At 39.5% G+C, this 26,802-nt stretch overlaps 2 protein-coding genes across 4 annotated transcripts in view; one reads left to right on the top strand and one right to left on the bottom strand.

Annotated features, from left to right (window-relative positions):
- The window catches only part of KMO (kynurenine 3-monooxygenase), a 60,904-nt gene extending 55,583 nt beyond the window's left edge, over positions 1–5,321 (top strand). The window contains 4 exon segments of the mRNA XM_025878016.2: positions 3,187–3,288; positions 3,378–3,437; positions 4,989–5,120; positions 5,123–5,321. Coding sequence (XP_025733801.1) covers positions 3,187–3,288; positions 3,378–3,437; positions 4,989–5,120; positions 5,123–5,191 — 363 coding nt within the window. The 3' untranslated portion in view covers positions 5,192–5,321.
- A 471-nt stretch (positions 5,322–5,792) lies between these two features.
- OPN3 (opsin 3) overlaps positions 5,793–26,802 on the bottom strand; it is a 44,319-nt gene continuing 23,309 nt past the window's right edge. The window contains exons 2-5 of one of the 3 annotated variants that reach the window (XM_073899922.1): positions 17,438–17,757; positions 11,042–11,293; positions 7,744–7,966; positions 5,793–6,079 (exon numbers count right to left, since the gene is read on the bottom strand). In XM_073899922.1, the coding sequence (XP_073756023.1) occupies positions 6,066–6,079; positions 7,744–7,966; positions 11,042–11,293; positions 17,438–17,757 (809 nt within the window). In that variant the 3' untranslated portion in view covers positions 5,793–6,065. Of the gene's footprint in view, positions 7,967–11,041; positions 11,294–17,437; positions 17,758–26,802 lie in introns of all 3 variants that reach the window. The other 2 variants (XM_025878017.2, XM_073899923.1) reach the window with 2 other exon arrangements.

The following is a 26,802-nucleotide window of genomic DNA, read 5'->3' as shown; positions in this document are numbered from 1 at the left end:
ATAGCCTTGCTGGATAGTGTTATTTTTGGCTGCAAATTTTTTCTTTCAGCACTTTGAATATATCATGCCACTCCCCTCTGGCCACTGAAAAATCAACTCATAGCCTTAGGGGGTTTTCCCTGTATGTAACTATTTTCTTGCTGCTTTTAAAATACTCTATCACTACTTTTTGCCATTTTAATTACTATGTGTCTTGGTGTGAACCTTCTTGGGTTGATTTTGTTGGGGGCTCTCTGTGCCTCTTGGATCTTGCTATCCATTTCCTTCCCCAGATTCAGGAAGTTTTCAGCTATCATTCAAATAAATTTTCTGCCCCCTTTTCTCTCTCTTGTCCTTCTGGGAGCTCTATAATCTGAATATTATTATGCTTGATAGTGTCACTGATTTCCTTTAGTCTACTTTCATTTATTATTATTTTTTTTCTCTCTCCTATCCAGCTTGATTGCTGTCCATTACTCTGTCCTCCAGGTCACTGATCCAATCTTCTGCATCCTCTAGTCTACTGTTTATTCCCTCTAGTGTATTTTTAATTTCAGTTACTGAGTTCTTCAAATTGATTTGTTCTTTTTTATGTTTGCTATCTCTTTGTTGAGAGTCTGAGTTCCTCCACTCTTTTCTCAAGTCCAGTGAGTAACTCTATGGTCATTACTTTAAATTCTCTATCAGGCATATTACTTATCTCCATTTCATTTAGGTCTCTTGCTCCGATTTTGTCCTGTTCTTTCATTTGGGACTTATTCCTCTGTCTCATTTTGCCTAAATCACTGTATCTGTCTCTCTGTGTTAGGAAAGTGAGCTACATCTTCTGCTCTTGAAAGTAGTGGCCTTTTGAAGAAGAGGTCCTGTGGTGCCCTGCAGTGCAGTGTCTCCTGTTCACCAGAACCTGACACTTCAGGGGAGTTTCTTATGTTAGTTGCCTGTGCCCTACTGTTGTGGCTGAGCCACATTTGCCTTCAGTCCAAGCATCTGCAGAAGCTGCCTTTGCGGTTAGGGTTTTATCCCTGTGTAGTTAGTGGGCCAAGCTGGGACTACCTTGGGGTTGAGTTGAGTCAGACCAGGTGCTGGTCAGGGCTGTCATACCATCAAAATGCAGGGCACTCTCCCTGTGTTGTCCCCTGAGTTTTTGTTGGTGGGAAGAGCCTGCATTCAGACCAGATGTCTGCCTCAGCCCAATGCTGGGGCTGCCATTGGATTAGTATGTGTGGTTATATTTCTTTCTCCTCAGGACAGGAGTCACTTTGGAGTGGTGCTGACCCCTGTTGGGGCTGCTTGCCACTGCCAGGCTTGTGGCACTGCTTTGGGTGGACTTCTGCCAAGGGTGTGTTGGAGGTGGCAGATCTGCAGGAAAATGTGGGGTAGGTGTGCTGTTAGCAAGGTAGGTGGAGATAGTTGGTGCTGCAGTGGTTCTGGCAAGTGTCCATGTGTTGAAGCTAGGGGGTGGGCGAGGGAATGGCATACACCAGTTCTTTTTTTCTTGGAGAAATCTCCCAAAGATACCTGTCCCTCAAGCACATGCTCTGAGATTAGTAAATAAATCTTCCCGCATTTCCTAGGCATTTTTCAAACTCTTGCTTCTATACTATATTGTATATCAGTGATTCTGTTTGTTGTGCTGTCTCTTTAAGGGTGGGGACTCAGTTTCCTCTCCCTCTCCAGCTCTCCCCCAGCGGAGCCCTCTGATTTTTGAAGTTCCAGGTGTTAAGCCCCACTGACTGTAAGAACTCTCCAAGTTAGGCCCCTCTGGTTTTCAAAGCCAAATGTTATGCGAATTTGTCCTCTTAGTGTGGGTCCCCTATGCCTAGGGTGCCTGGCGTGGGGCCTTCTGCTCTCCCCTCTCCATGCCAGCGGTGCCCTTACCTCCTACGGATAGTCCTGTGGGTCACCGTGGCTCCTGACTGTGTCTCTGTCCTTCCTACCCTCTTCAATGTGGTCTCTTCCCTATATTTAGCTGTGGAGAGTCTGTTATGCCAGCTTCGGGTCATTTTTCTGGGTTTTTAACACTGATGTGGTTGTTATCTAGGTGTATCCATGGGATGAGATGAACCTAGGATCCTCCTACTCTGCAATCTTCTCCAGAAGTCACAAATGTTCTTTAATTTTTCTTTGCACCAGCCCCATCACATACATGCCAAATAAGAATAGGTACAAAAAGAATACACACACACGCAGAGTATTCCTTGCACATGGGTGGATTGTGACTGTAGACGTGACAATGACCCACACACATCATGTCCATCTACATTTTAGGGACATTTAAGAGGTAGCAAAGATGACAAAATTCTGGTTTCAATCACTGATAATTCACAGGCTCAAACTTTAGACATTTGGTAGAGCTAGTAATATTTTATTTTAAGGAAAATATAATTTTGATATGTATTAACATATTTGGAAGATTTAAGAAACATTAAATGATCTTAACACTGTTAACATTATAAGCTACAAATTTGGAGTAGCTTTACAATGTCTTTTGAGGCCTTATGCACTGAAAAAAAATATGTATATACCAAAGAAATTCATGGTCAGAGGATTAATACTCAGAAGAAAAACACAATTACATTTTGAGTCAGTCACATGAAAATCTCACAACAAATAGTTATGGTTAAACTTTTTAAAGGATCAAATGAAAAAACTTACAAGATAAATTTAAAGAAAAGACAGAAAAAATAAACAACTAGACAAAAAAGATAAAGTGGATTTCAGTTTGAGCAGAATTGTTTCATATGTGGTGAAGGAAGTTCTATAGGATACTGAAAGTCTTCACTGATGTAACTTGCATATGTCTTTAAAAACAAGACAGCTACAACACGATATTTGTTCTCAATATGGAGTAAGTCAAGACAGACATGGCTTCAGAGATCCCTTCTTGCCATGAAGATTCCAAACCAGCCAGGAAACAATGGCAATTAGTCAAATCTTTGGTCCCACAGACTATGCCCAGATCTGGTTGAACAAACCTTTCACTGAAATAGAGTTCCCACATTGCCCCATAAGCAAAACAGAGTTCTCTAACAGGTTTAAAGCAGTTGCTCAACCTTTTCAAGGTAATGTCTTATACTTTTACTAAAAGGGATTGGATATGACTGTTAAGGAAATAAGAATTTGACTACTTTGTGTCCAGCTTTGCAGTGAATGGGAATATGTTGTAGTAAAGAAATAGTATTCTTTAAGACTCTTATGTTATTGCAGATGAGAGCACATGTCAACTCGAAGTGGTTCATCTTCCAAAAGAACATGGAAAGATTTCTTCATGCTATTATGCCATCTACCTTTATCCCTCTCTATACTATGGTAAGGTCTGAATTTAAGACCTCTCCTCACTTTATTCTTCTGTTTAGCCATTAAAGAATCACAAGAATACTTTTTAAACTTCCTTACAGGTCACTTTTTCCAGAATAAGATACCATGAGGCAGTGCTGCGTTGGCATTGGCAGAAAAAGGTCAGAACAAATTGAAGTTCATAGTGTTATGGTTATGATTCTTCAGGCAAATTCAGAAATGATGTGATAGACACCAAATGTTTGCTTCCAAATAAAAACTGTCCTGGTACACAGGGTAAAGTGCCTAGTGAACAAAATTACAAAAAGGGAGAAAGAAAGAGCAAGCAAGAGGGGGAGAGAGAGTGCTTCTGAAGGGAAGAAATTCAAAAAAGAAACTGATGCTATTATTTATTTTTTTTAAGATTTTATTTATTTAGAGAGAGAGAGTGCGAGCACAAGTCGGGGAAGGACTAGAGGGAGGGGGACAAGCAGACTCCACTCTGAGCTCAGAGCCTGACGGGGCTTGATCCCACAATCCTGAGACCATGACCTGAGTCAAAATCAAGAGTCAGACACTTAACCAACTGAACCACCCAGGTGCCCATGATGCTAGTATTTCTAAATGTTTTACTTTATTTTAGCAATGTAATTTTTTTACTTTTATTTAGCAACTGAATTTTGCTTCATGCAGTATCTTTACGGGTGTAATTTGTGAAACTGGACAGAATTGAATCACTTATAAAACTTAATCTAATTCCAATTTAATGCCATAACATGTTCATTTTAAGCAGCTGACCCAGAGATGCCAGTAAATAGACATTCAGATTCCTGATCTTTGATTTTGGGAATCATTCATTCAGCAAATCATTTTATTCAATGTCTAGACACTGAGCTGGGCATGGTGATGAATAAGCAGCAGCCCCTTTCCTCCTGTAGCTCAGAGGCTGGTGGGGCAGGCTGACAGCTGCGGTGGAGAGGCACAACTGCCTTGGAGGAGAACGGGAGGGGCCAGGGTGGGTGGGGCTCAGTGGGCCTGGAAGGCAGCCCTGATGTGTGAGAATGGCCGGAGGTACAGCTGGAATGGCAAGAAGGAGCTCAAGCATTTTGAATATTATGTCGAGGGAAGCAAGGAGACCAATGGAGACTAATAGACTCAGGTGTGGATTTTAGAAAGAATGCTTTGTTGTGTGGAGACTGGATTGGAAGGAATCTAGATTTATGCCTACAAAGATGAAAAAAAATAGGACCCCGGCCCTCAAGGAGCTAAAAGTCTAATAGGGGAAAAACAGTGACAGGCAGTGAGAATGCAGGACACTTAATGCCACCAAGCCAATCACTCTTCTTATGGAGACTCTGTGCAGGGTCTGAGCAGTGACTGAATCATTTGCGGCCTCAGCACAGTACTCCTCTAAGATAGCACTATAACTCTTTTTATAAACTGTGTGTGTGTTTATGGCTATCCAAAGGCAGACTGCTAAGAATTCATTATACAGAACACATGGATTCAGTTATTTCTGGGAAGGGAGAGAGGACAGAGACAGAGGAAGGAAGCTCCAAATTCCTGACCTTACCAACCATTGTAGGTCTTGACCTAGTGATCATGCAATTAAATTGCTGTTTTAGGTTAAAGAACAAAGAAGACATTGTATACTCCTTGGTTGTTTAAGAATGAAGTCTTGTAAGATATTTATCTCTGGACAAATAAAATGAGACTTCTTGCTGTTTTTACAGGTGGTAAAGAAAGGACTCTTTTTCTTTGGGGCACTGATAGCCATTGGTAGTACCTGCCTACTTATGAGCGCCATGTCGCTGAGACCCCTGCACTACTTCAGAAGACCATGGGACTGGCTCACTTACTTCCGGATAACAGGACATGTTTCCCTGTAAACTCCATGGAGTCACTAGAAAAAAATCCCAATATCATTAGCAGGTGATATAAAGATTCTGAAGTGGCAAATGGATTTCTTTTTAACTAAAACTAAGGATCAAAACCATGTTTCTATCATCATCTTTAACTCAGTAGTGAAAGATATATGTCAGCTTACAATTAAATTCAGTATAGAATTTCTCTGTTCACTGTGATTATTGAGGGGGAAAAAAACAACCCCAAACTACCAGTTTAAGTTGCAAACCACAGCTTTCCCACAACACTACACATAGGTGTGGTCATTCTAAATATAAAAGTGCAATGATGAAGATCTCTTTCACTTCTCAAAAAGTAAAGCACCAGAAGCCTCAAGGAAGACATTGATCACATCTTCTCTTTCAAGGACATAGTTAAGGTCACAATAGGACTGACTCCTAACACCCAGGACTAAAAACTATGATTTGCCTAACATGTTAAGTACAGTTTTGATCACCTGGATGGAACTTATCCAGCATAGAGCTCAGCTTCACTTACTAAAACTGGAAGTATAAGTGGGGAATTTGGGGCACTCTAGAGAGTTACAAAATGAACTAATTTTATTTCACAGTCTTCAAAGGCTAGTATCACCTTTTGAAGATTAAAAAAAGGGGAGGCTATTAATGCCATACTAAGTGAAGAATAAGAAGAGTTTTATTTACAAATTAAACATTGATATCTACAACAGAGTGGAAAGGAAATAAGGGAAGACAGTTTTCATAGAAATTATTCCATTTGAGACTCTCAAGAAGCAGTTTACTAACCAGCGATAAACTTGATTTTGAAAAGTTCTTTTAGTGAAAACATTTTCTTTGGTTCTTCCATCTTCAGTTGAGCAACTGAAACACTCAGAAGTCTTTCAAACATGATTAATCATGAAGATGCTACACCAGTAGGACAGTCATCTAAGAAATAAAAACTAGGCAATAAAATTAAATGGTTCAGTTTCTTTTTTATATAGTTAAAGAAATCCTTGAGTTCTAATGAGCTGTGTGTAGTCTAAACAATGACTCATGGGAAAATGGCATCTTCACTAACACTGACCATTGTTTAGCCAGTAGACTGATTGAAGAGAAAAAAGGATTAAATAATACATTTTATGAGTACAGTTTTACACCTACTTTCATCCCCTTCAAATGTAGGTTTGTTTAACTTTTTGCTTGGAACTCCTTTTCTAAACCCAAAACTCTTGGCAAAATTGTGGCAAATTGTCAAGAAGAGAAGATAATCTTGCCAAGTTATGTTTGAAATGAAACAGATGGAAATACTTATCGGCCATCAACATATCCTTTCCATGTACATCCCTTGCTAATGTATGATTCCCTAGCCTCCATGATTACTTTGAAATTCACCACCTTTTCTTTGCTGGGTTGCTTTTTAATATTCCTTCTGGAGCTTGCTTAGCAGCACATTCATCTTGAAGCTCCTCTATATCATACTGCATACAGCAAGTCTTTTTTTTTTTTTTTTTCTTTTTCAGAGGAAGCCAGGGTGCTGATTTTCTTTTTCACCCTGGAATTGTCTCTTTGATAAATTTGATTGGTCAAACAGAGGATGTGACTGTGATTAGGATCCAACACTACAGAAAATTTGAGATTTCCTAGTGATTTCACACATGTATGATACAAAGTTTTTTTATAGCTATTTTTGAGCTGTGAATACAGCTGCTAAGTATTTTTGAGAAAAATGTATTATGTGCCTTGGAAAATAGTGTCATTTAAAAAAATATATTCAAAATGAAAATTTTCAACATGTTAGAAGTTGATGGTGCCAGATGCCCATCTTGTGCCATAAGTAGTTTTTCGTTATGGAAAGCACCCATTGAATTAAAGCAATTGTCTTGCTCAGTTGCTTCCAGAGGCTAGAAAGTGTACAGGCAATTCAGATTTCCTGCTGAGCCACAAAAGTTCTGTTGATATTGTGGGAGCCCAGGGCAGGCTGCCCCAAAATATGCCACAATTTTGAATTAAACTTCCTTAAGAAACAGCAAGTGCAAAAAGGACAGTCTGATCTTCCTTTGTCCCCCTGAAAGCAGGAAATCTCTTGTGACAAGTACCTCCCTAAAGCAGGGGGTAGAGAGACATCTGTATCATCAGAGAGAGAGAACTGAGGGCTGAAAAAACCTGCATAAATAAACCTTGTTACTTTTACTAAATTACTACCCAGCCCAAATCTCATTTAGAATTCTTTACTGATCGAAGCTCCCAAACATGAGTTTTCCTATCCTGCCAATTCCTTATAGATTTATGTGTCGTTGTCTAAAATGTGTAAAAGCTACATGTCTTGCTCATTTCTTTGGGTCTCAGTTTTATTATTGGGCCTCCATGCATGCAGAATTAAACTTTTGGGTTTTTTTTCTCCTGTTAATCTGCCTCATGTCAATTTTATTCCTACACCAGGCAGAAGAAACTTTTAGGGCAGAGGAAAGTTTTTCCTCCCCCAAAATATTACATAGAATGGGGATTCCAAAACAGTGCTTATAATGGAAGTCTAGAAGTGGTTTCCAGTATAAGGCCTCATCTTTCATTACCATTATTCCCTCCTATAAAGGACGAACTTGGATTACATCAACCTTTGACACACTGGTTTTGTCACTGTCATCGACTGATAGCGATTCATCACTGGTGATGATAAAAATAATGGAAGAAGAATTAAAAGTCACTTTTTTCTTTGGTCTGTCCCCATCTTTTTGTGACATCACAATGGGTCTGATCTGCATTTCACTCCCATTGGCTGGTAGGTCCTTAGCAGGCCTCTGACATCTCAGCAGTCGGAAACATAGCAGTTGCAAAAGAGATCTTCGGAACTGGGCGGAGAGAAAATAAAGTTGAATATAAAGTAAAAATTTGGCCCTTAATCTGGATTAACATTCAATAAAATTAGTTGAGCTTAATTTTGGTTGTTCTTTTTTATTTGTTAGCTGGGGTGGGTGTGGGGTTAAGTGGCAATGCTCATATGTACCTAAATAATCCTGGAGTTTTCTGGTTTTTATTATTATAATTCTCATTAACAAAATCATATAGGACTATTACAATACCTTATAATCTTTATGGATTCAAGTTGCATGCACCTTTTATGAGGGCAACTAAATCTGTTTCTTTAAGGAATTTGAACATTAATTCATTCCACAAATATTCAGTGAGTATCTAAAAGGTAATAGCCACTGTGCTACAATTTGGGAATATTGTGGGCAGCAAAGACTGACAAGGTGCTTCCTGCAGAGTTTACAGTCTGCTGTACTCACTAATGTTCCTTTGATTAGGTAAAGAATTTTATTCTATAAAGATTACAAACCATTTGGAGAAAAAAATACTACAGCAGAGAGTGCTAGTGTTCACCAATACCCATGATCCTCCCCCTGTCCTGGGTATAATAGTGAACCATATTTCTCAGCTCCCTTTCAGGGGCTCCTGCCTGCTCTTCCCCTCCTACAGGACCTTAGAGGTCAAGTCTGAAGATGATAACAACACAACATGAAGGAACATAGATTCCTACAGAACTGCATGGGATAGATCCCCTGCCCTCCAACAAATACAGTGGACTGTGGACCAGGATATAAATGAGCAAAACCTTGGAACACCTGGGTGACTCAGTCAGTTGAGCTTCTGACTTTTAGTTTTGGCTCAGGCTATGATCTCAGGGTCTTGAGATCAAGCCCTGTGGGGGGCTCTGCACCCAGCAGGGAGTCTGCTTGAGATTCTCTCCCTCTGACCCTCCCCCTACTCGTGCTCTCACATGTGCTCTCTTTCTCTCTGTAAAATAAATAAATAAATCTTTTAAAAAATAAATGAGAAAAACCTTTTTCTTCTTAATCCACTGAAATGGTGGAGTCATTTGTTACAATAGTCTATCATGACCAATAAAGCATATAAATAAAAAGTTACTTAATTTAACTTTTATCCCCTTTGTTCAGAGCAAAATAAAAGTTTAATACATGGGCTTTCCCAGATCAGGAAATATCAGTGAAAAATACAATAGCTAGCTACATTGATTTCTGTCTTCTTTAAACCTCACTTATACACAAGTTAGTATTTAGTTTATACTCACATTTAAAAATATTTGCTTGTGACTATTCATCAAACTATTGTTTGCTCTATCAGGTTAAGTGCTAAAGATACATTATTATAAGGGTTAAAGTATGCCAAAATATGTTTTCCCACATAAATGGTAAGCTCCTTGAGGATAAGGACCATTATTTTATTTATTTGTTCATTTTTGTTTGTTAGTTTATTGTGTCTTTTAGACTTCCTATTTAAAGTGTGCTCCTGAACCAGAAACATGGGGACCATGTGCAAGCTTGTTAAAATGCAGAATCTTGGCCACCCAGGCATACCAAATCTGAATATGCACTTTTGTTTACAATCTCTCCCGGTGTGATGTATGCACATTAAATTTTTAAAGAACTGACATATGGCCCACTGGCCCAGAGAAATAAGCCAAAAAATAATTATTAGGTAATATATTTTAAATGTAATTATTTGCCTGTTGAAGTGCTGGTTCTTAAAATATGAAGCCCTTACATTCTCAAAAAATTAGTTATAAACTATCTTGTTAGAAAAATTCACATGTGCATATTCTTAAAAAGTTTTATGACTAATTTCAGGGGTTCTCATGGCTCTCCTGAAGCCAATTCACGTAATTTTCAGATTTTAAGGACTCCGAGTTAAAATTCTCTGGGTTCAAGTAAATAGATAAATGAAGGCATCATCAAAGAGAAAGAAAGACCATCAGTGAATAGAGATTGAAACAATATGAAAGTAAGAAGATGGAGATTTAGCAGTGAACATTATAAGGTTAATTGAAGAAATTGTCTCTTATTCCAAACTTTTGAGGATTAGTAGCCAGAGTAGCTATTATTGCCTGTTATTCTGACCTGTTACTTTAAAATTCCAATGGAGGGGCTCCTGGGTGGCACAGCCCGTTGAGCGTCAGACTCTTGGTTTTGGCTCAGGTCGTGATCTCAGGGTTGTGAGACTGAGCCTTGAGTTGGGCTCAAGGCTCTCAGTGCGCAGAGTCTCCTTGAGATTCTCCCTCCCTCTCCCTCTGCCCCTTCCTCCTCCTCTGCCCCCCCCGTCCCTCCGCCTCGTGTTCTCTCTTGCTCTCTCTCTCTAAAATAAATAAATATTTAAAAAATAAAAATAAAAAAATTTCAATGTAGTAATTAGCCATTATCTATAACTTCTAAATTCTCTGAAATTTAGTGGCTTAGCGTCATGCTTCACAGCAATCATAATGGGGGCTCTCACAGTCATGACTGACAATCATCAAGTCAAAACCTTTCTACCACAAAAACATAATAAGCTTCCCATTAGATCTAGAGGAGTTTCTGGAACCAAATTAATTTGAGCTACACACTGGTTGTGGCATGTGAATAATGGTACCTGTAGCCCTAAGTCATTAGCTATGAGCCTGGACTTTGGTATTCAAGCAAACCAGATTGGAATCCAGGCACCAACAATTCCTTGATTGGGCAAGTCATTTAAGTTTTTTGAACTTGTGTTATAATTCGTAAATAAAGTAAGAAATAATATTAGTGCCTATCTCATGGTGTTTTGAAAGATAATGGGTATAACCTCCATAGTACAGTAAGAATTTTAAGTAAATTAAACTTTGTGGCTATTATTATTGCTAGACATAAAATGTTTCCTGATAAATATTAACTTTAATAGAATTTTACTTAACAAGATCTTTTGGTAGATCGTAGAATTGTTATTATTTTCTTTGGGAATATCTTACATTTATTCCTGAAACCTTTTTCCTATAAAATTCTTGATTTAGAATTTATCATTGAAGATGTCCTGAATAATCTCTATAAAAAGTATTATATTTTCCAACAACCACATCTACATGGTGAAAACAATGTGTTTATTACCACACTTACCTTTCTGATCATGATGATATAAATAATCGGATTATATACAGTGCTTGATTTAGCAAAGAGATATGAAACAATAGATACTGTTGGAGTGACCAGGTGTCCATAACCATTAACCACCAAGAAACAGATCACGATATAAGGCATCCAAAAGATAAGGAAGATAAATATCATTAAAAAGCACATTTTTGCCACTTTCTTTTCATATCTTAAAATCTTAATCACTTGAATTGTCTGAAGATCTTCAACACAACGAAGCTGCAGAAAGGAGAAAGAGTTGAAAATGAAGAATCTTTTTCTCATGTTGTTTTGATAATAGATATTCAGGCAAAATTCCAGGGCCCACCCTAGTGGAAAGACAACTCAATAGGACCTTGGGGGCCAACTCCTGATCCAAGAACCTGAAGCTGGGCGCAGCCCTTAATCTCTCTGGGTCTCAGTCTGTGCATCTTTAATATAGTACTTTGAGCCACATAGCCTCTTTGATCCTTTAATGGTTTTTAACATTTTCCAATTTATTTAAAGAATAAAATGGGGGCACCTGGGTGGCTCAGTTGGTTGAGTGTGGGACTCTTGGTTTCGGCTCAGGTCATGATTTCACAGTTGTGGGATCAAGCCCCCGCCCTGCTGTGCTCCACACCCAGTGTGTAGTCTGCTTGGGATTCTCTCTCTCCCTCCGCCTCTCCCCTCCCCCACCAAAAACATGCATGCTCTCTCTCTAAAATAAATAAATAAAATCTTAAAAAAAAGAAGAAAATGAATTATTTTGCCTAGATCGTCCAGTCACTGAAAGACAACCTGAAAGAGTTCTGATAAATTGGAAACATTTTCTTCATGATCCTGGAAACTCTTATCCAGATCATAATCCTCAACTTCTCAAACCAGGCAACAAATATGTGATGTCAGTTCTGCATGGTTAAGCCGGTCTTGATTAAACTTAATTCTCAGATGAATTCTTGCTGGAAATTATGGTGACTTCCCACTCACAGCTAACACTTACAAAGTGGAATTTGATGGGGACCTTGCTTGTGGTTGGTTTCATCAGGGCTCAGGTGCAGAGAACACTTGTAGCCACATTCCTGTAAACTCAGCATATCTGCTTTTATTTTATCCCTGTTAAAGCACTGAGGAATAACGGCCTACAATCTGAAAGTTGTTTGGGTTTCTCAGATAAAAGTTCTTTAGAAGTTCCTTCTATTGTTATTATAAATTTGTTAGTAAGGGGAGAGGGATAATATTCCCCCATACCAAAAGTATGTTCTTAAATAAAATGGTTATTTCTATCCTAAAAAGCTAAGTTTGCTACAAAAATACAAATGCCTTATATATTTAAAATAAGGTATCTTCCATACTGTTTATACTTAGTATACGTTTTTAAAACTGGGAAATTTATTGCATTCCAACAAAATCTAAGGGTTCCCTTTATTTCTAGCATTATAAAAATTAAGGAAAAAATTTCCAAATAAATCAGGACATGTGCTTATAGTATTTAAAAACATATTTGAATTGATACAGCTAAATTATTGATATCCACTAAAATTACATTTAAGAAACTATATTCTTAGTAGAATCACACATTCATATTGACAGAGAATAGGAAGAAAATATGGATAATTAAAATGATTGAGTTTTTATAGAGTAGAGAGAATGTATAGGATTGGGCATGATTGTAAAGTTGGATACTATTATTATCTATGTGTACAAGTCTATTTTAAAAGAAACTATTTTATTTAATGTGACAGAACAGCATTTTTGGGGGGGGTAGGAGATTTTCCCTAGAGTTTTTTAAGAAGGTTGTGGAGTTCTAATTAAAGCTCTCGATTTGGAATTAGGTCTGGATCCATATCCCAGATTTACCACTTTTGTTCCTGGCAATCAATTACTTCCTCAAAGAGTCAAGATTAAAGGAGGTTCAAATGAACAACCTATTGGACTTAACAGAAGTTGGGTCCAAGTTCCACACACACAACTTTGTGGAATTGTGTTCAAGATTAAATATTTATTTACATTGGAATTATATTTGAAACTAACATATTTATATGCATTTGTACTTTCATGATACTACGGAATACTTGGAATCATGATTTTTGGTTCCTCAGAGTTTCAATTAATGAATATATATATATATATATATATACACACACACACACACATGCACACACACATATATATAAACACACACACATATATATGTATATATATATATTCAATATACTCAATATATGCAATATAACCCCAGGTCAATCATCTGTCCCCAATTCCCTACCATCCAGAGCTCCCACAGACTCATCTCTACCCTTTCTGGGCAACTCAGTTCCCATCCTCTCACCATTTTTCAAAGCAGAGCACTCATTTATCATCTTGGAATTACATGCATACTGGAGAAGTTAATTTAAGGAAATATTGGGCTGGGAAAGCCCAGTTCCTCTTTGGTATAAGCATATAGTTCTGACTATTCTTTTGGATTATTTGGGCTTGTATATGTGTGTAGTTTCCATGATTATTTTTCATTTATCTCCTTTGGCCTCTCTGTTTTATCATTCTCTATTCCTTCACTCTGTTCTTTCCATGTTTTCCAAATAAAGAGCTCTACTTAATGTCTTACCCTATTTATTCAATCATTTGAGGGTATTTTTCAAAAATTGCTATGGATGAAGCAAAAGCATATGCACAGTTGAATTTGTCCTGAAGGATGAACCACCTAAGACAAATCCCCCAGAATTCCCAATAAAAGTGTCCTCTGCCTAAATTAAATTGGGCTTATTGATTCGGACCCCTGTAGATTTTCAAAAACTTCACTGTGAATCCTCTTCTCCCATGAGAAGCTATGTCTCCATCACTGCTATGAGTCACCCCTCTGGATAAGTAAACAGAGGCGATGGTGTCATCAGGTTCTGAGTGGAGAATATTGTGGTCTAGAGTTAAGTCTCTTGACACTTGTACCACTTATCCTTCCTATGCACTGTCTATAACTCATTCCAAAAATAGTCTCTGATCAACTATTGTATGAAAGTACTGTTCCAGCTATAGGTGAAAAACTAAATAAGACTGGGTCTCTGCTTTTAAGGAATCCACTATATTCTGAGGGTGACAGGCACATAGATTCCTTCCATAGGTGATACATGTCATGAGGAAGATGATCAGAGAGGGCTGTGGGAACACACAGGATGGGTCACGGATTTAGACATGGGTAAGGGCAAGAAGATACTGAGCTCAGCCTTCTGTCGTAAGGAGGAAGGACAGAGTGTTCCAGGGACAGGGAGTATCCTAAAGCAAAGTAGTAAAAGAACACATGTCAAGTTCTGGGAACAAGAAATACTGCACTTGACCGGAACCTGAGGTGGCAAGAGGGAAGGCATGTTAAGAAATAAAGCTGGACACATAGACAAGAGATGATAATGCAGAACTCCGGTAGTCACACTCATTGGCTTTATTTTAAATCACAAAGGCAGAGGAACCTCTGAAGAATTTTAAGCTGGGCAGTGATATGAGAAAAGTTGCATTTAAGAACAATTATTCTGGCAGAAATATGGAGAAAAATGGATTAGAAGAAAGGAAGAAGAAAGGAAGAAAAAACTAAGGTCCCTTTGAACTGAGTCTGTGGCAATGAGATGGGGAAAAAGGATATGAGGAAAAATAGGAGGTTGAATAGATGAAAATTGATAATTGGTTGGGTATGGGGGAGACATGGATGAGGAATAGTCAAATATTGCTCTCTCATTTCTGGCCAAAGAATAGTGACCATTCACTGAGAAAGGAAATGGAGGAGCAGCAGATCTGGGGGAAGGATGACCAAACTGTCTTCACACACAGAGTCTGATAAGTCTGAGTGTTCTGAAGGGGCACCTGGGTGGCTCAGTTGAGCATCTGCCTTCGGCTCAGGTCATGATCCCAGAGTCCCAGGGTCGAGCCCCACATCAGGCTCCCTGCTCAGTGGGGAGTCTGCTTCTCCCTCTGTGCCTCACCCCACCCTCACCCCACTCTCTCATGCTCTCTCTCACTCTCAAATAAATAAAATCTTAAAATAAATAAAGAATCTGATAAGTCTGGGGGCCATCCCAGTGGAGGTGTGCAATAGGCAACTGACTGTGGGAACTGACAGAGGTCAGAAGAACACCCTGGGTCAGAAATAGAGATTCCAAAGTCACCAAGCTATTGTTAGAAGGGGAAATCCTAAGAGCATATGAGATGCCCAAGGCCAGTGTGTAGTATGAGAAAAGAGCTACACACAGAATGCCTGGAGGCCCACGGGAAGCAGCCCTTGGCAGAGACCTAAGAAGATGGGCCAGAGAGTCAGCAACAATGATAGGAGAGAGTGGGCCCTAGAAACAGTGGAGGAGAAAACCACAAATGAGTGGAAGTTGTTAATAATGCCACAAGTGTCAAATGCCATGGATGCCAGAAAAGAAAAAAGAGATAGAAATGTGTTCATTGGATCTAACGTTTGGGAGATCATCGATTACCTTAATGTGGGCTATTTCTGTGACAGTGTGCTCAAGGAAGGAGGCACCAATTTGCAATGGGTGAGGAATTAAATGCTAAGTGAATTTATTAAACTACAAACTATGAGGCAGGGGCGATATCTTATACATGTTGTATCCTCAGAGCTTAGTCAACGTCTTAGTCAGCTTGGGCTTCCATAACAATATACCATAGACTAAATGGCTTAGACAACAGAAATGTATTTCTCATGAATCTGGAGGCTGGGAAGTCTAAGGTCAAGGTGCCCGCAAGGTAGGTTTCAGTATGAGACCTCTTTTCTCAGCTTGGAGATGGCTGCCTTCTCTCTGTGTACTCAGACGGTGGAAAGAGATTTGGAGGGAGGGATGGAGAGATGGATGGAGGGAGGGAGGAAGAGACACACAGAGAGAAAGAGAGAGCCACTAATCCCATCATGAGGGCCCCACTCTCATGACATCGCCCTAATTGCCTCCTAAAAACCCCATCTCCAATACCATCGATTGGGGATTAAGGTTTCCATATATAAATTTTGGAGAGACAAAAACATTCAGACCATAATAGTAAGTAATTGGTACATTCTAGATGCTCAACAAATATTGACCAAATGAATGCTTATTGAGTGGTGATATAGCACCAAAAGCCACTAATGGTTCTTTGAGTAAGCACAGGTGGGGAGAGCAATAAAGTGATAGCCACAGGGAGCTCAGAGTAGATTTTGCTTTTGTATAATATTAGCATAGTTATTGCTAAAGAGAAGGAGCCAGTAGTAAGGGAGAGACTGGAGATGTAAGTGAAAGAGAAAACTAATACTTGAGAGAGGTCCCTGGGGCAGAGAATGGGGTTGGGGGAAAACCAGAAGCTTCATGACCCTGTAAGTGAAGAGAAGGGCCTACAAATGAGGCTGAACAGAGAGGCTTATATAAAGGGGGACAGGGAGGTGAGAAATTTCTTGATAATGGCTTTCTTCTGCCCAATAAATAAGCATGATCATTTGATAAGAATGAATGGAGGATAGGGCAAAAGATTAAAATGAGTACCGAGGATTTATAGTAGTGATTGTGTGAGAGACTGGACCATCTAGGGATCCAAACATCGCTAGACACTGCCAGAGGACATCTGGGTATGGATATTGGGAATCTGGGGGCAGATTTTCCTCCAGCTCCTCTTTGTAGTTTGACTATAGGCATGGGGAAAACATATCATTCGATTGATGTGGGGATTTTTTGTCTTTTTTACAAAATAGGTAGGTATGAGAAAAGTTTGAATGTGGAAGTTGGCAGGGTTTATGATTTAAAGTGATACATGTAGCCATGTTTGATTAAAAAAAAGGTGAACACTAGAGGGGCTTAGCAGGGTGCATAAGAGACTGGTGAGCAGGAGTTCTAAAGAAGGAAGACACAAACAGGAAGACATGGTGAGTGAGCAAGGAAAGCATACGTGGCTAAAGTAGGAGACTGCCTCACACTGTCTCTTCAGACTCCTTGCTAGCGCTCAACAGGAAACTTGCTCGTAGTCAGTTCTTGTGCTTTATGATTCAGAAGTGATTTCCAGACAAAATATCTATACTATGCTCTAAGTGGGTTTATGTGACCTTTGAATGAATAAAATCATGGGAAGTGTGGAATTTCCTTGGTTAGAGTTCTTTAATTCTAAGAATGCTAGAGAATGCAGGTGTTCTTGGTTGTTACTGATTTTATCTGTCTAGAACACCTTTCCTTCCTCCTTGTGGTTTAGAGAGTAGGGTAGAGAGAGTAGATGTTACTCCTCATTGGTCTTTTAGAGAGTGACTCAGTGCACAATTCTACTGAGTGGGAAGTCCCCTAGAAGTGATCCAGTTGCAGACAACCACTAATCATGTAGGGAGAGTTTGAGTCTCTTCTGCACAGAATTGTGCACCCTGGAAATAGTTTAGGGGAGGGGCATTTGCAGTTTTCAACTTACCATTCGAATGGAATACAGAATATGGCCATAGCAATGGGCTATGACGCCCAGAGGCACCACCAGACAGCCAAGAAATAAGAAAAGCACAAAGGAGGAGTCGTTGGCGTCCTTGGATTTCCAGTCCACAGAGCATCCTAATCCATGTACGTCCAGGATGTACCTGTTCCAGCCCAGCAGAGGCGCTCCTGACCATGCCAGTGAGTACAGCCAGATGTAGGTAATGGCCCTCCAGGCCCAGGAAAAATTGATCACTCTGGCATGGACCACACGAATATAACGTTCATAGGCCAGCACAGTTAGGGTAGTAATGGAAACAATCCCTGCAAGAAGAGAAAGTGGGACAGTATAACATGGCGCAGGGGCAGATGGACGTAGCAGAGGTTGCACTGTCCACTGGACACACCTCACCGTGTGTCTGGAACTAACAAGGTACTCTAAAAGTGACATATCTAAGAGGAATAATGCCTCACTGTCCCCAGGAAATTTGACTGGAAACATATTTACCCAGAAAAGAATACAAATGGCAGGTAGATTGCAGCAGGACAAAAAGAAAAGCCCTAAAGCCAGCACCACCCCAATGATACAGCTCCTGTGTTCAACTCTCTGCCAGAGAGAAACTCTGAAGAGTCAGAGTCACTAAGTGAGTCTCATTTGCTTTGACCTTTTCTCAGTTGTGTCTGACTCAGGATTGAAGATGAAATTGAAGTGGGTTTCACAAGGCTGAACTGACCAAAGTTATGGTAAAGTTTGCAGGGGGCTGGGTTAACCTTCCTGCTCGCAGATGTTAGCCTATGAACTGTTCTCGTGCAAGACTGCTGACAAGGGAGTGAAACCTTCTGTGCTCCCCTAGTCTTCGTTTATGCCTCCATTTTGCCACAAATATATTTTAACAGCATTGCTCATTTATGTCCCTGCCTCTTCCCAGAGAGTGATTTATTCAATCAACAAGCTTCTATTGAGCACCTACTGTGTGCCAGTCACTTTTTCAACCCTGGAGGTTTAGGGATGACAGAAATGCAGACATCTAGGTGCTTGGAGGGAACCCGGTCGTGTAAACAGTAAGACTGCAGGAGGTATAAATGTATTGTGGGAGTCACAGAACAAGGGGCCTTTGTGAACCAGGCAGAAGCATATTCCAGGAAGAATTAAGAACTATGTCCCAGAGCATGGAGACGATTTAAGGGTCTAAAAATGACGAGAGGATTCAGAGGCGCCAGGTCTCAGAGGATACAAAGGAGGGAGGAGGTTAGAAGGAGCACATGAGGTCATTGGAGAAAGGCTTTTGATTTCTTGCTAAGGGCTTTTGTTTCTTTCTCTGTTCTTTAAAAAACGAAACAAAACCAAACCCACGTTTCTTGTATAAAACAGTGAATTACAAACCTGTTACTTTGTCATGTTTTTTAAGTGTGAAGTGACAACAGTTATCTCCTTCCTGCTCCTACTCGTTTTTCCTCTGAAAGGACCCTCATTCCTGCAGTGGTACGGAAATCCCGTCCCAGGCCAGTGCATGGAGACCAGTTTGAAGGCTACTGCAGTAGTCCGGGCAGGTATGATGGGGCCTGAGTTAGAGTACCTTTAAAGGTATGAACGGCAAAGTCTGGATTCCAGGGACATGTGACTAATATCAACAGAACCCACCAGCTTATTGAACGTGAAGAGGGAGGGAAAGAGAGGAGTCAAGAATCACTTGGGAGATTTCTAACGTGTGTGACAAGTCGAGTGGTTACATTAACAGAGATTAAGACTACCAGGTGTTACAAGCAGATATGGGGGAGAAAATGAAATTGTGAGCTCCCAAGAACACACTGGCATAAATATTTGTTGAATGAGCAGGTCAAGAGAAGCTGTAGAATTCTCCCTAATGGAGAATGAAAATAAGACCTGTGTCAGGTAAGTAGGTGGGAGTGTGGGGGTGGGGATCCAGAAATCCCAGAGTGATCCCAGCTCCCCACTAAATAGCTCTGTGACTTTGGCTATTCATACAATCCCTGTAGACTTTAGTTTTGTTGAAAATCCCTTCACATTATAAAATTTTCACTATAAGAGTGTGAAATGAGGAGGTCTTAGACTCAGAAAGCCACTGACAGAACAGAGTTAATATCCATTTCATACCAGGACAGGTTTGTTATTTGGAGGGAGGGCAGCATAATCTCCCGTGTCTGATGCCTGTGGTAGTTGATAAATGTTCGTTGAATACATGAATGTTTAATAAATACATAAGGGACTGGAAGAGGAAGATAGGGTTTTGGAGTATGGTAGAAGGAAATATTTCAGGAAGTAGTGCTATAATCACAAATAATGTACTTACGTTCAAATTATGTTAAGTAATTCTGGAGGCAAGGAAAATATCAAGTTGTGCCTTCAGAACTAAGAATCAACTTTCACCTCATTAAATTTTTACCTGAACAGTGATGCTGTTAAGTTAAAGAAACTTTAACTGAGTATATTCCCAGAAGGAAACCAAAAACCTAAAAGTAATTACATAGTATGACTCTAATGAGGTTAGATACTGTTGGTTTTATTTAGTTTACAAACTTTCTTATCAATTACATGGCATTTAATTATATAGTTACCTTTAAATGTTAAAACAGTTTTGAGCCTTCAACTTTTAGTTAATTTACCTTGAATACGATTTAGTTCTTCTTAGGCAAGAAAACTTGCTGCAAATACGTTGTAGATTAGCAAATCCCAGTATACCCTACAGATGAATAAATGAGTCCTTATGATTAAAGCAATAAGCTGGGATAATTTTAGCTATCATTCATATATTCATTCATTCATTCATTCATTCATTCATTCATTCGTCTAGTAATTATTTACTGCTTATCTATGTGTCCATCAGTGTGCCAGCAAATGGGTGCAAAGAAGGGAGTGACACATGCACCTCCTAGAACTGACAGTCCATTGGGTGAGACTGATAATACAATCATGTCAAACAAGCAAATTAGTGGCACGCTATCAAGGAGAGAGACGGTGCAGAAGAGACGTGAGGGAGGAGGTTGCCGGTGTAGAGGATGTGGCAATCTTAACGGGATGTCAGGAGAAGCCTCATTGTGCTCAGGCCTGAAGTATGAAAAACCCCAGCTCTGTGACCAGTCAGGGTGCGGAAGTGTGGTGAGTTTTCCCTTAATATTTAGGTCAAAGAGGTAAGAGATCTGTTCTGTGTGATATAGTTTTGGACCATGCCTGTATCCTAGCAAGCACGATGAGCTTCCAGTGCCTGATTCAGTTGCTGAAATTCAGTACCATAACCAGTTAGCACAGTCCCTGAATTTCCAGGCCTTCCCTGACTGCATGGGAGTATTAGTCAGACTAACTTAGTCTTGTAGGGTGACCCATTGGAACAGACCTAAACTATATCTTTCCTTACACCCTTCCCCTCTCTCTCTCTCTCTTTTTTAAGATTTTATTTATTTGTTTGACAGAGAGAGAGAGATAGTGAGAGATAATGAAAGCAGGAACACGAGCAGGGGGAGTGGGAGAGGGAGAAGCAGGCTTCCCACTGAGCAGGGAGCCCGATGAGGGGCTCAATCCCAGGACCCTGGGATCATGACCTGAGCTGAAGGCAGATGCTTAACAACTGAGACACCCAGGCGTGCCCCCCTTTTTTTCTCTTAACAACACTTATTTACTCATGACTTTTGGTCCTGCCTGAGTCAAAATTATTTGCTGTATTCTGGAGAATGAGAATGAACGAACTGTCTTACAACTACTTCATACGTAACTAGAGAGAGCCTAATTCTCTCTTCCCTGAACACTGTGGACAGGGAAGGGGAAGGTGATGGCCCCAAAAGAGCACCCATCATCTGTGAGGCCCCATCATAATCATGCTACATACAGTAGTATCCCTCTTTGTGGAGAAGGAGTTCTGTGGCTCCGAGGGATAAGGAACCAATAGGAGGTGGAGACAGTTTTGAGAACCCAGGACTGGCTGAGTTCACAACCCATAATTTTGCCTTTTTCTACCTGTCCCCACAAGCTCTACTAGGGGTAGCATGATGTCACTGCTCTCCCTGCAAAGCTGCACACTGATCACATATGCCCTAAGTGTGTCTCCCTGCGCCCAGTCGGGTCTTCTAGGAGAAACCAGAGACGTGTGGTGCCTACCCTTGAGGAGACTACAATACTGTACATTCTTGTAGACCCAAGACCAACTCTATGCAACATTCGAGGGCAAGGTAGGATGATACAAAATCATATGGCATATTTACTGTGCAACAACAAACCCAATAAAGTGAAATTCCAGTGAATTGTGCATACACACAGCAATGAACAATCATTTAAACTTACATTTCCATTCCACTTTTCCCCTAAAAATTTTATTCTACTGTAATACATTGGTATGGCTGAAAGATTTTAAATTATTACCTTATTATTTTCTTCAACAAAAAATGTATTTAAAAATGGAAATTTTTTAAATTTCTTGGATAGCAAGGCACTAAATGTTTAAAAAATTGTCTTATGGATTGAGTTATCCGCTTTTATTAGTACACAATTGTTCAAAATATTTTGTTAAATATTAAAAGTAAAAAACTTAGAAATACATCTCTTAAAGTGATCAGTATAGCTTTCCCTCACCACAAAGAATATACTGTATCCACAAGTTACTGTTACCAATGCTAGAATGATAAAGGATAAATTCTCTTCCTGTTTTTCCTGTTTATAAAGTTAAAGATTTCTTGATCACACGTGTATCCAGATGCAATGGAAGGAATTTTGTTATATTCAATTCTTACTGATTATAAGAACATTCCTTCTACGTTCAATTATTTGAACTCTCCTGAATTTATAAGCCAAAAAGCACAGAGTGGTTATTGTCAAAAATTATATTTAATGATCTACCAACTAACACCTGAACTTTGTTAAAAGCAAATAACTGGAAACCCCCTGAGTGGTCATTCACTTCCCCAGGTTCCTCAACAATATTTTAACTTGTCCCTTTGTTTGCCATCCTGGAACTTCCCACCCCTCCCTGGTAATTTCCCACAGTAAGATCTGGGATGGGTAAGGAGTGTATCTTTCTGTGGGAAGTGGGAGATGGGGTATGGAGAAAGGGAGGGTCTGGATCACAGGGAGCTGGTTTCTAGGAGAGAATACAAGTTGAGAATTTAAAGGTTGATCCTCCTAAAACTGTCCTTGCATAACCATTCCAAAGAGTTGTATCTCAAGCAGTATGCAGACACCAATTTGAAGACAGAAGGCTATAAAAACTAATCTTGTTGGCATATTATGGAGACTCTGCTTAATCTTGCTGCATCACTTACTTATTTACGTCGGGATACAGATGGCAAGCCTCAAACTGCCAGCCACATTCAAATTGGCTGCTTTGACCCCACTGTTCCCTCTGCCTGAAATGCTGACAGAGATCTCACAGCTTGGAGGAGAAGACAGACACGTAAAGAAGTAATTACAGGAATGTGATATGTACTAACCCAGAACTGTGTCTGGGAGCTGGAAGATACAATCGAGGAAGCACGGACCTCTGCGTAGGGAAATACTGAGGAAGGTTTTAAGAGGAAAGCAATATTTGAATTGATGAATGGAAGGGAGTTTATCAAGTTGATGAGGGTGAGGCTATTTCAAGGTCAAGGATATAGCATATAAAATGCATGGAAGCAAAGAGAGGTATCCAAGGGTTAACTCTGTGCACCACATTGAGTCAAGTAAAGTTCTCTGTGATATAACTTGCTGATTATGCATTCGCTTACAACATTTATCAACAATCCAATATCATGCACATGCAATACACCAGACATTGTGCTAGGAAATGGACAAAGATAAACTATAAAAGAAAGAAACAATAATAGAGTGATAAATTCTATAATAGAGGAACGTCTATCAGGCCAGTCCTGGATTCAACTTCAGTTTCTATACACAAATACAGATTGCTCTGGGAGGATTAATTAATATCTATGAACCTCAATTTGCTCACAGCAAAACAGAAGGAATAGTACCAAAACGCTGTCTCATCGTGAGTGTGTGTATATGTATTACATGAGAATATGAATGTATTTAGTAAGATGGTAATATATAAGGTATTATTATTATTATTGAATAGTTGAGTATCTGGGGGCTAAATTGCTTTAAGTGCTAGAAATCTGGCAGAAGGCACAGGGACAGGTGGAGGAGCTCTGGAGCTTAAACATGAGTGTATTCATAATATATACAATTACTCAAGAACAATCATTTCCCCCCTTTGGCCAATAGATGTCCACATTGAGTAACTTATTTATCGTTCAGCGGTCTAGACTCTGGATGAGCAAGTTTACAGTAGAGTAGTGCTTCGAAGAGGTATTACCTGGACCAGGCTCCAGATCAGTCAATACCCATAGGTTAGATTAAAAAGTTAATATGACATGGTTCATGTCTTCAAGGAGCTCACACTCCAGAGAAGGGGGTATGAGGAGAAACTCCAAATACGACAATAGGAGGAAACGATCCAGTTTTTCTCTGGGAAGCAGGCACTACCTGAGTGTAGGGAGTCTTGTAGATTAAATACATTTAAACCAGGCAAATAAGGAGGAATGAGGGGGGAAGGACTGTCAGTCCTATTCCAGTTTATGTAAACACATGGAGACCTGACAGAGCTTACACCATTTGGGTTCCTGCAAATAATTCAATATGGTGGAAGCAGAGAGTTCTAGGAAGAAAGAAGAGAAAGATCAGGAACTCTCCCAGGAAGACCCTTACATGTCATGCAAGGAGTTTGGAATATATTCTGAGCGCTTCAGGGAGCCATTAAAATGTTCTTGTTCTTTTCTATTACTGTACTATTTTAGAGAATTTTGTTTTACTTTCTTTTGGTTTTGCTTTTGCAGATTTTCCTTATGGAAAGTTGCCTCCAGCTGTGATGTAGAAAAAGGATTGTGAGGAGGGACAAATCTGGTTATTGAGAAATCTACTGCAGAAATACCATTTTGGTGATGAGGAACAGAACCAACACAGTGACAATGGAGAAGGAGAGACAAATAGGGTCCAATAAAATTTGGGAACATGAATATTTGCTAGATGTAGGAATGAATGGAGAATCAAATGAAGTCTTGGGTCAATGAATGGTTGGTGGTGCACTGACTTGGAAAGAAAATGGATGAGATGGATCCGGGAAGGAAATGCACTTCATTGTGAATTCTCAGGGTGATTTCTGGGGGATAGTGCACTCATTGTGGATTCTCAGCGTGATTTTGAACAAATCACTGGACGGTCTGTATTTAAAATTCTCTACCTATAAAATGAGACAACTGTTAAACCTGCCTTGTAGCAGATAAAATCTTACAGATAATACAGTAAAATCTTGCAAACTAAGTGGGTATACTTTTCTCCAACCAATGAAAATTCTTGTTCTGTTCATTCAAAAACATGTATTGATTTGTAGAAATTTCTAAACATACAGCTTAATTACTTTCATCTACATATACAATGGAAACAAAACTATTTGAAGTTGCTTAATAAAGATGTTTCTTTATTAATTAGTGACCTCTATTCATATTTGAACAACATTAAATAAGGAAAACAATATGCTTGATATGCTTGAAAAAGCTTATTCTCTTAGGCAAGTAACCAATTCTTCTTTGAAATATTGTTTACATTGCTTATTAGTTGAGTAATCTTTCCTGCTCCCTTTTGCTTAATTAACAAGGGTAATTTCAGCCCAGTAACACATGGAGAGTACCTCCTGGGTGTCAGGTACCGTTCTAAGCAGTTTGCCTGTGTTATCTTTTTAATCCTCACAATTCTGTAAGACACGTAGAAATTATTATCATACCCATTTTGTAGGGGAAACTGAGATAAACATGGTTAAGTAACTTGCTCAGGTCCCAAACTAATAAAAAACAAGAGCCAAGATTCAAATCAAACAGTCTGCTTCCAAAGTCCACACTATGCTAGACTCATTTTCTAAATCCTCTTTGGAAATTTTAAAAAATTTTGTACTAGTGAAGTAGACACTACAGAAAACATATATAATCCATGTGTTACCTACTACATATTGAAAAAGTCATTTTTTTTTTTTAAAGTAGGCTCCCTGCCCAGTGTGGAGCCCAGTGCAGGGCTTGAACTCACAACCCTGAGATCAAGACCTGAGCTGAGATCAATAGTCAGATGCTTAACCGACTGTGCCACCACCCAGGTGCCCCTTGAAAGGGTGATTTTTTAAACTCAATTTCTTTTAAGCTGAAGAATTTTAAAGGAAATTAGAGATGACCATGTTCATTTGAATAGTTTCCCCACCATTGGAAAGCCCATTTTCCATTTGATCAATAAGAGAAGTTCTTGGAGACACCCAAATGATGCATGGTCTTTAGTACACCATACATTTTAGGCATTCACCAGCCGTCTATTATGCCAGAAACTTCTAGTTAATAAATCCTTCTTCCATATCTGTTTCCCTTCCTTTTTCAAATTCCATTTTTCAATTGTTTGTTCCCCAGAGTTACTGTTCTTCAGGATTAGTACACAGAAATTAGTACACAGAAATCCAGCACAGCGTGAAATTTACAGCTCTGTGGTCAAAAAATTATAATTTCAGGTAGTAAGCAGCTTACATAGAGATTTGGTTTTGACCACCATGTGGAAACCTAGCCACCAAATGCTTGTTGTACATTAAGAATTGGGAACCCCCTGAACAAAAGGGCCAGCGAACCCTCAGAAGAGAGGGAGTCCTCCAGGCAGCCTTCAGCCTGTGGTTTGTGGGCTAGCTCCTCACAGTGCACCATGTCCACACTGTAATCTTAGTTCTTGTTCGTGCTGCCCTTCACTGGTGTTTCAAAGGAGTGCATTTTCTCCCCAATAAACCAGTGATTTTTTATAAGGGAGGTGGAAGCAAATAGTTGTTGATTCTATTGGTAAAATACAAGGGAGTTTGTCTACTGTTGTGTGTCCCCTCCTCCTAGGCTACCTTGGGTGTCTGTATAGTAGCTTGGAAATCATCCCAGACTCATTTCCCCAATGTTATCTTTGATTCTTTCAATATACACACTTCTGTCTTGCCTTCTTGGCCTTCAAACTTGGCTCCTTATCTTCCTATAGCTCCATTTGGACATACAGCCCAGTTTCAGACTGTTCACCTTGCCTCTGATTTAACACTGTTTTAGGGTTTGTTTGCTCTTTGGGGAAAGGAAAGCCCCATATTGGGATAAAGTCTCATCAGAACTTACTTTATACTTATGTCTACTTGTCAGGGAAGGATATGAACAAGATAGATCATGATGGGGAAAAGTGGATGATCATTATACTAGGAGACCCGAGAAATACCCATTGTGACCGGAGTCTACAGGCCCAGTGTGAAAGGACAGTTTGAATATAAAGTTAACTGGTCTGTTGTATTACTTAAGGTTCATAAGTGACAACATAAATACAGCAGGACAACA

This window comes from Callorhinus ursinus, unplaced genomic scaffold, assembly GCF_003265705.2.
Source record: "Callorhinus ursinus isolate GAN/ISIS: 27379988/994484 unplaced genomic scaffold, GSC_fseal_2.0 scaffold13, whole genome shotgun sequence".
Lineage (NCBI taxonomy): Eukaryota > Metazoa > Chordata > Mammalia > Carnivora > Otariidae > Callorhinus > Callorhinus ursinus.
The sequence above is the reverse complement of the archived record's forward strand: the minus strand, read 5'-3'. Positions and strand labels throughout refer to the sequence as shown.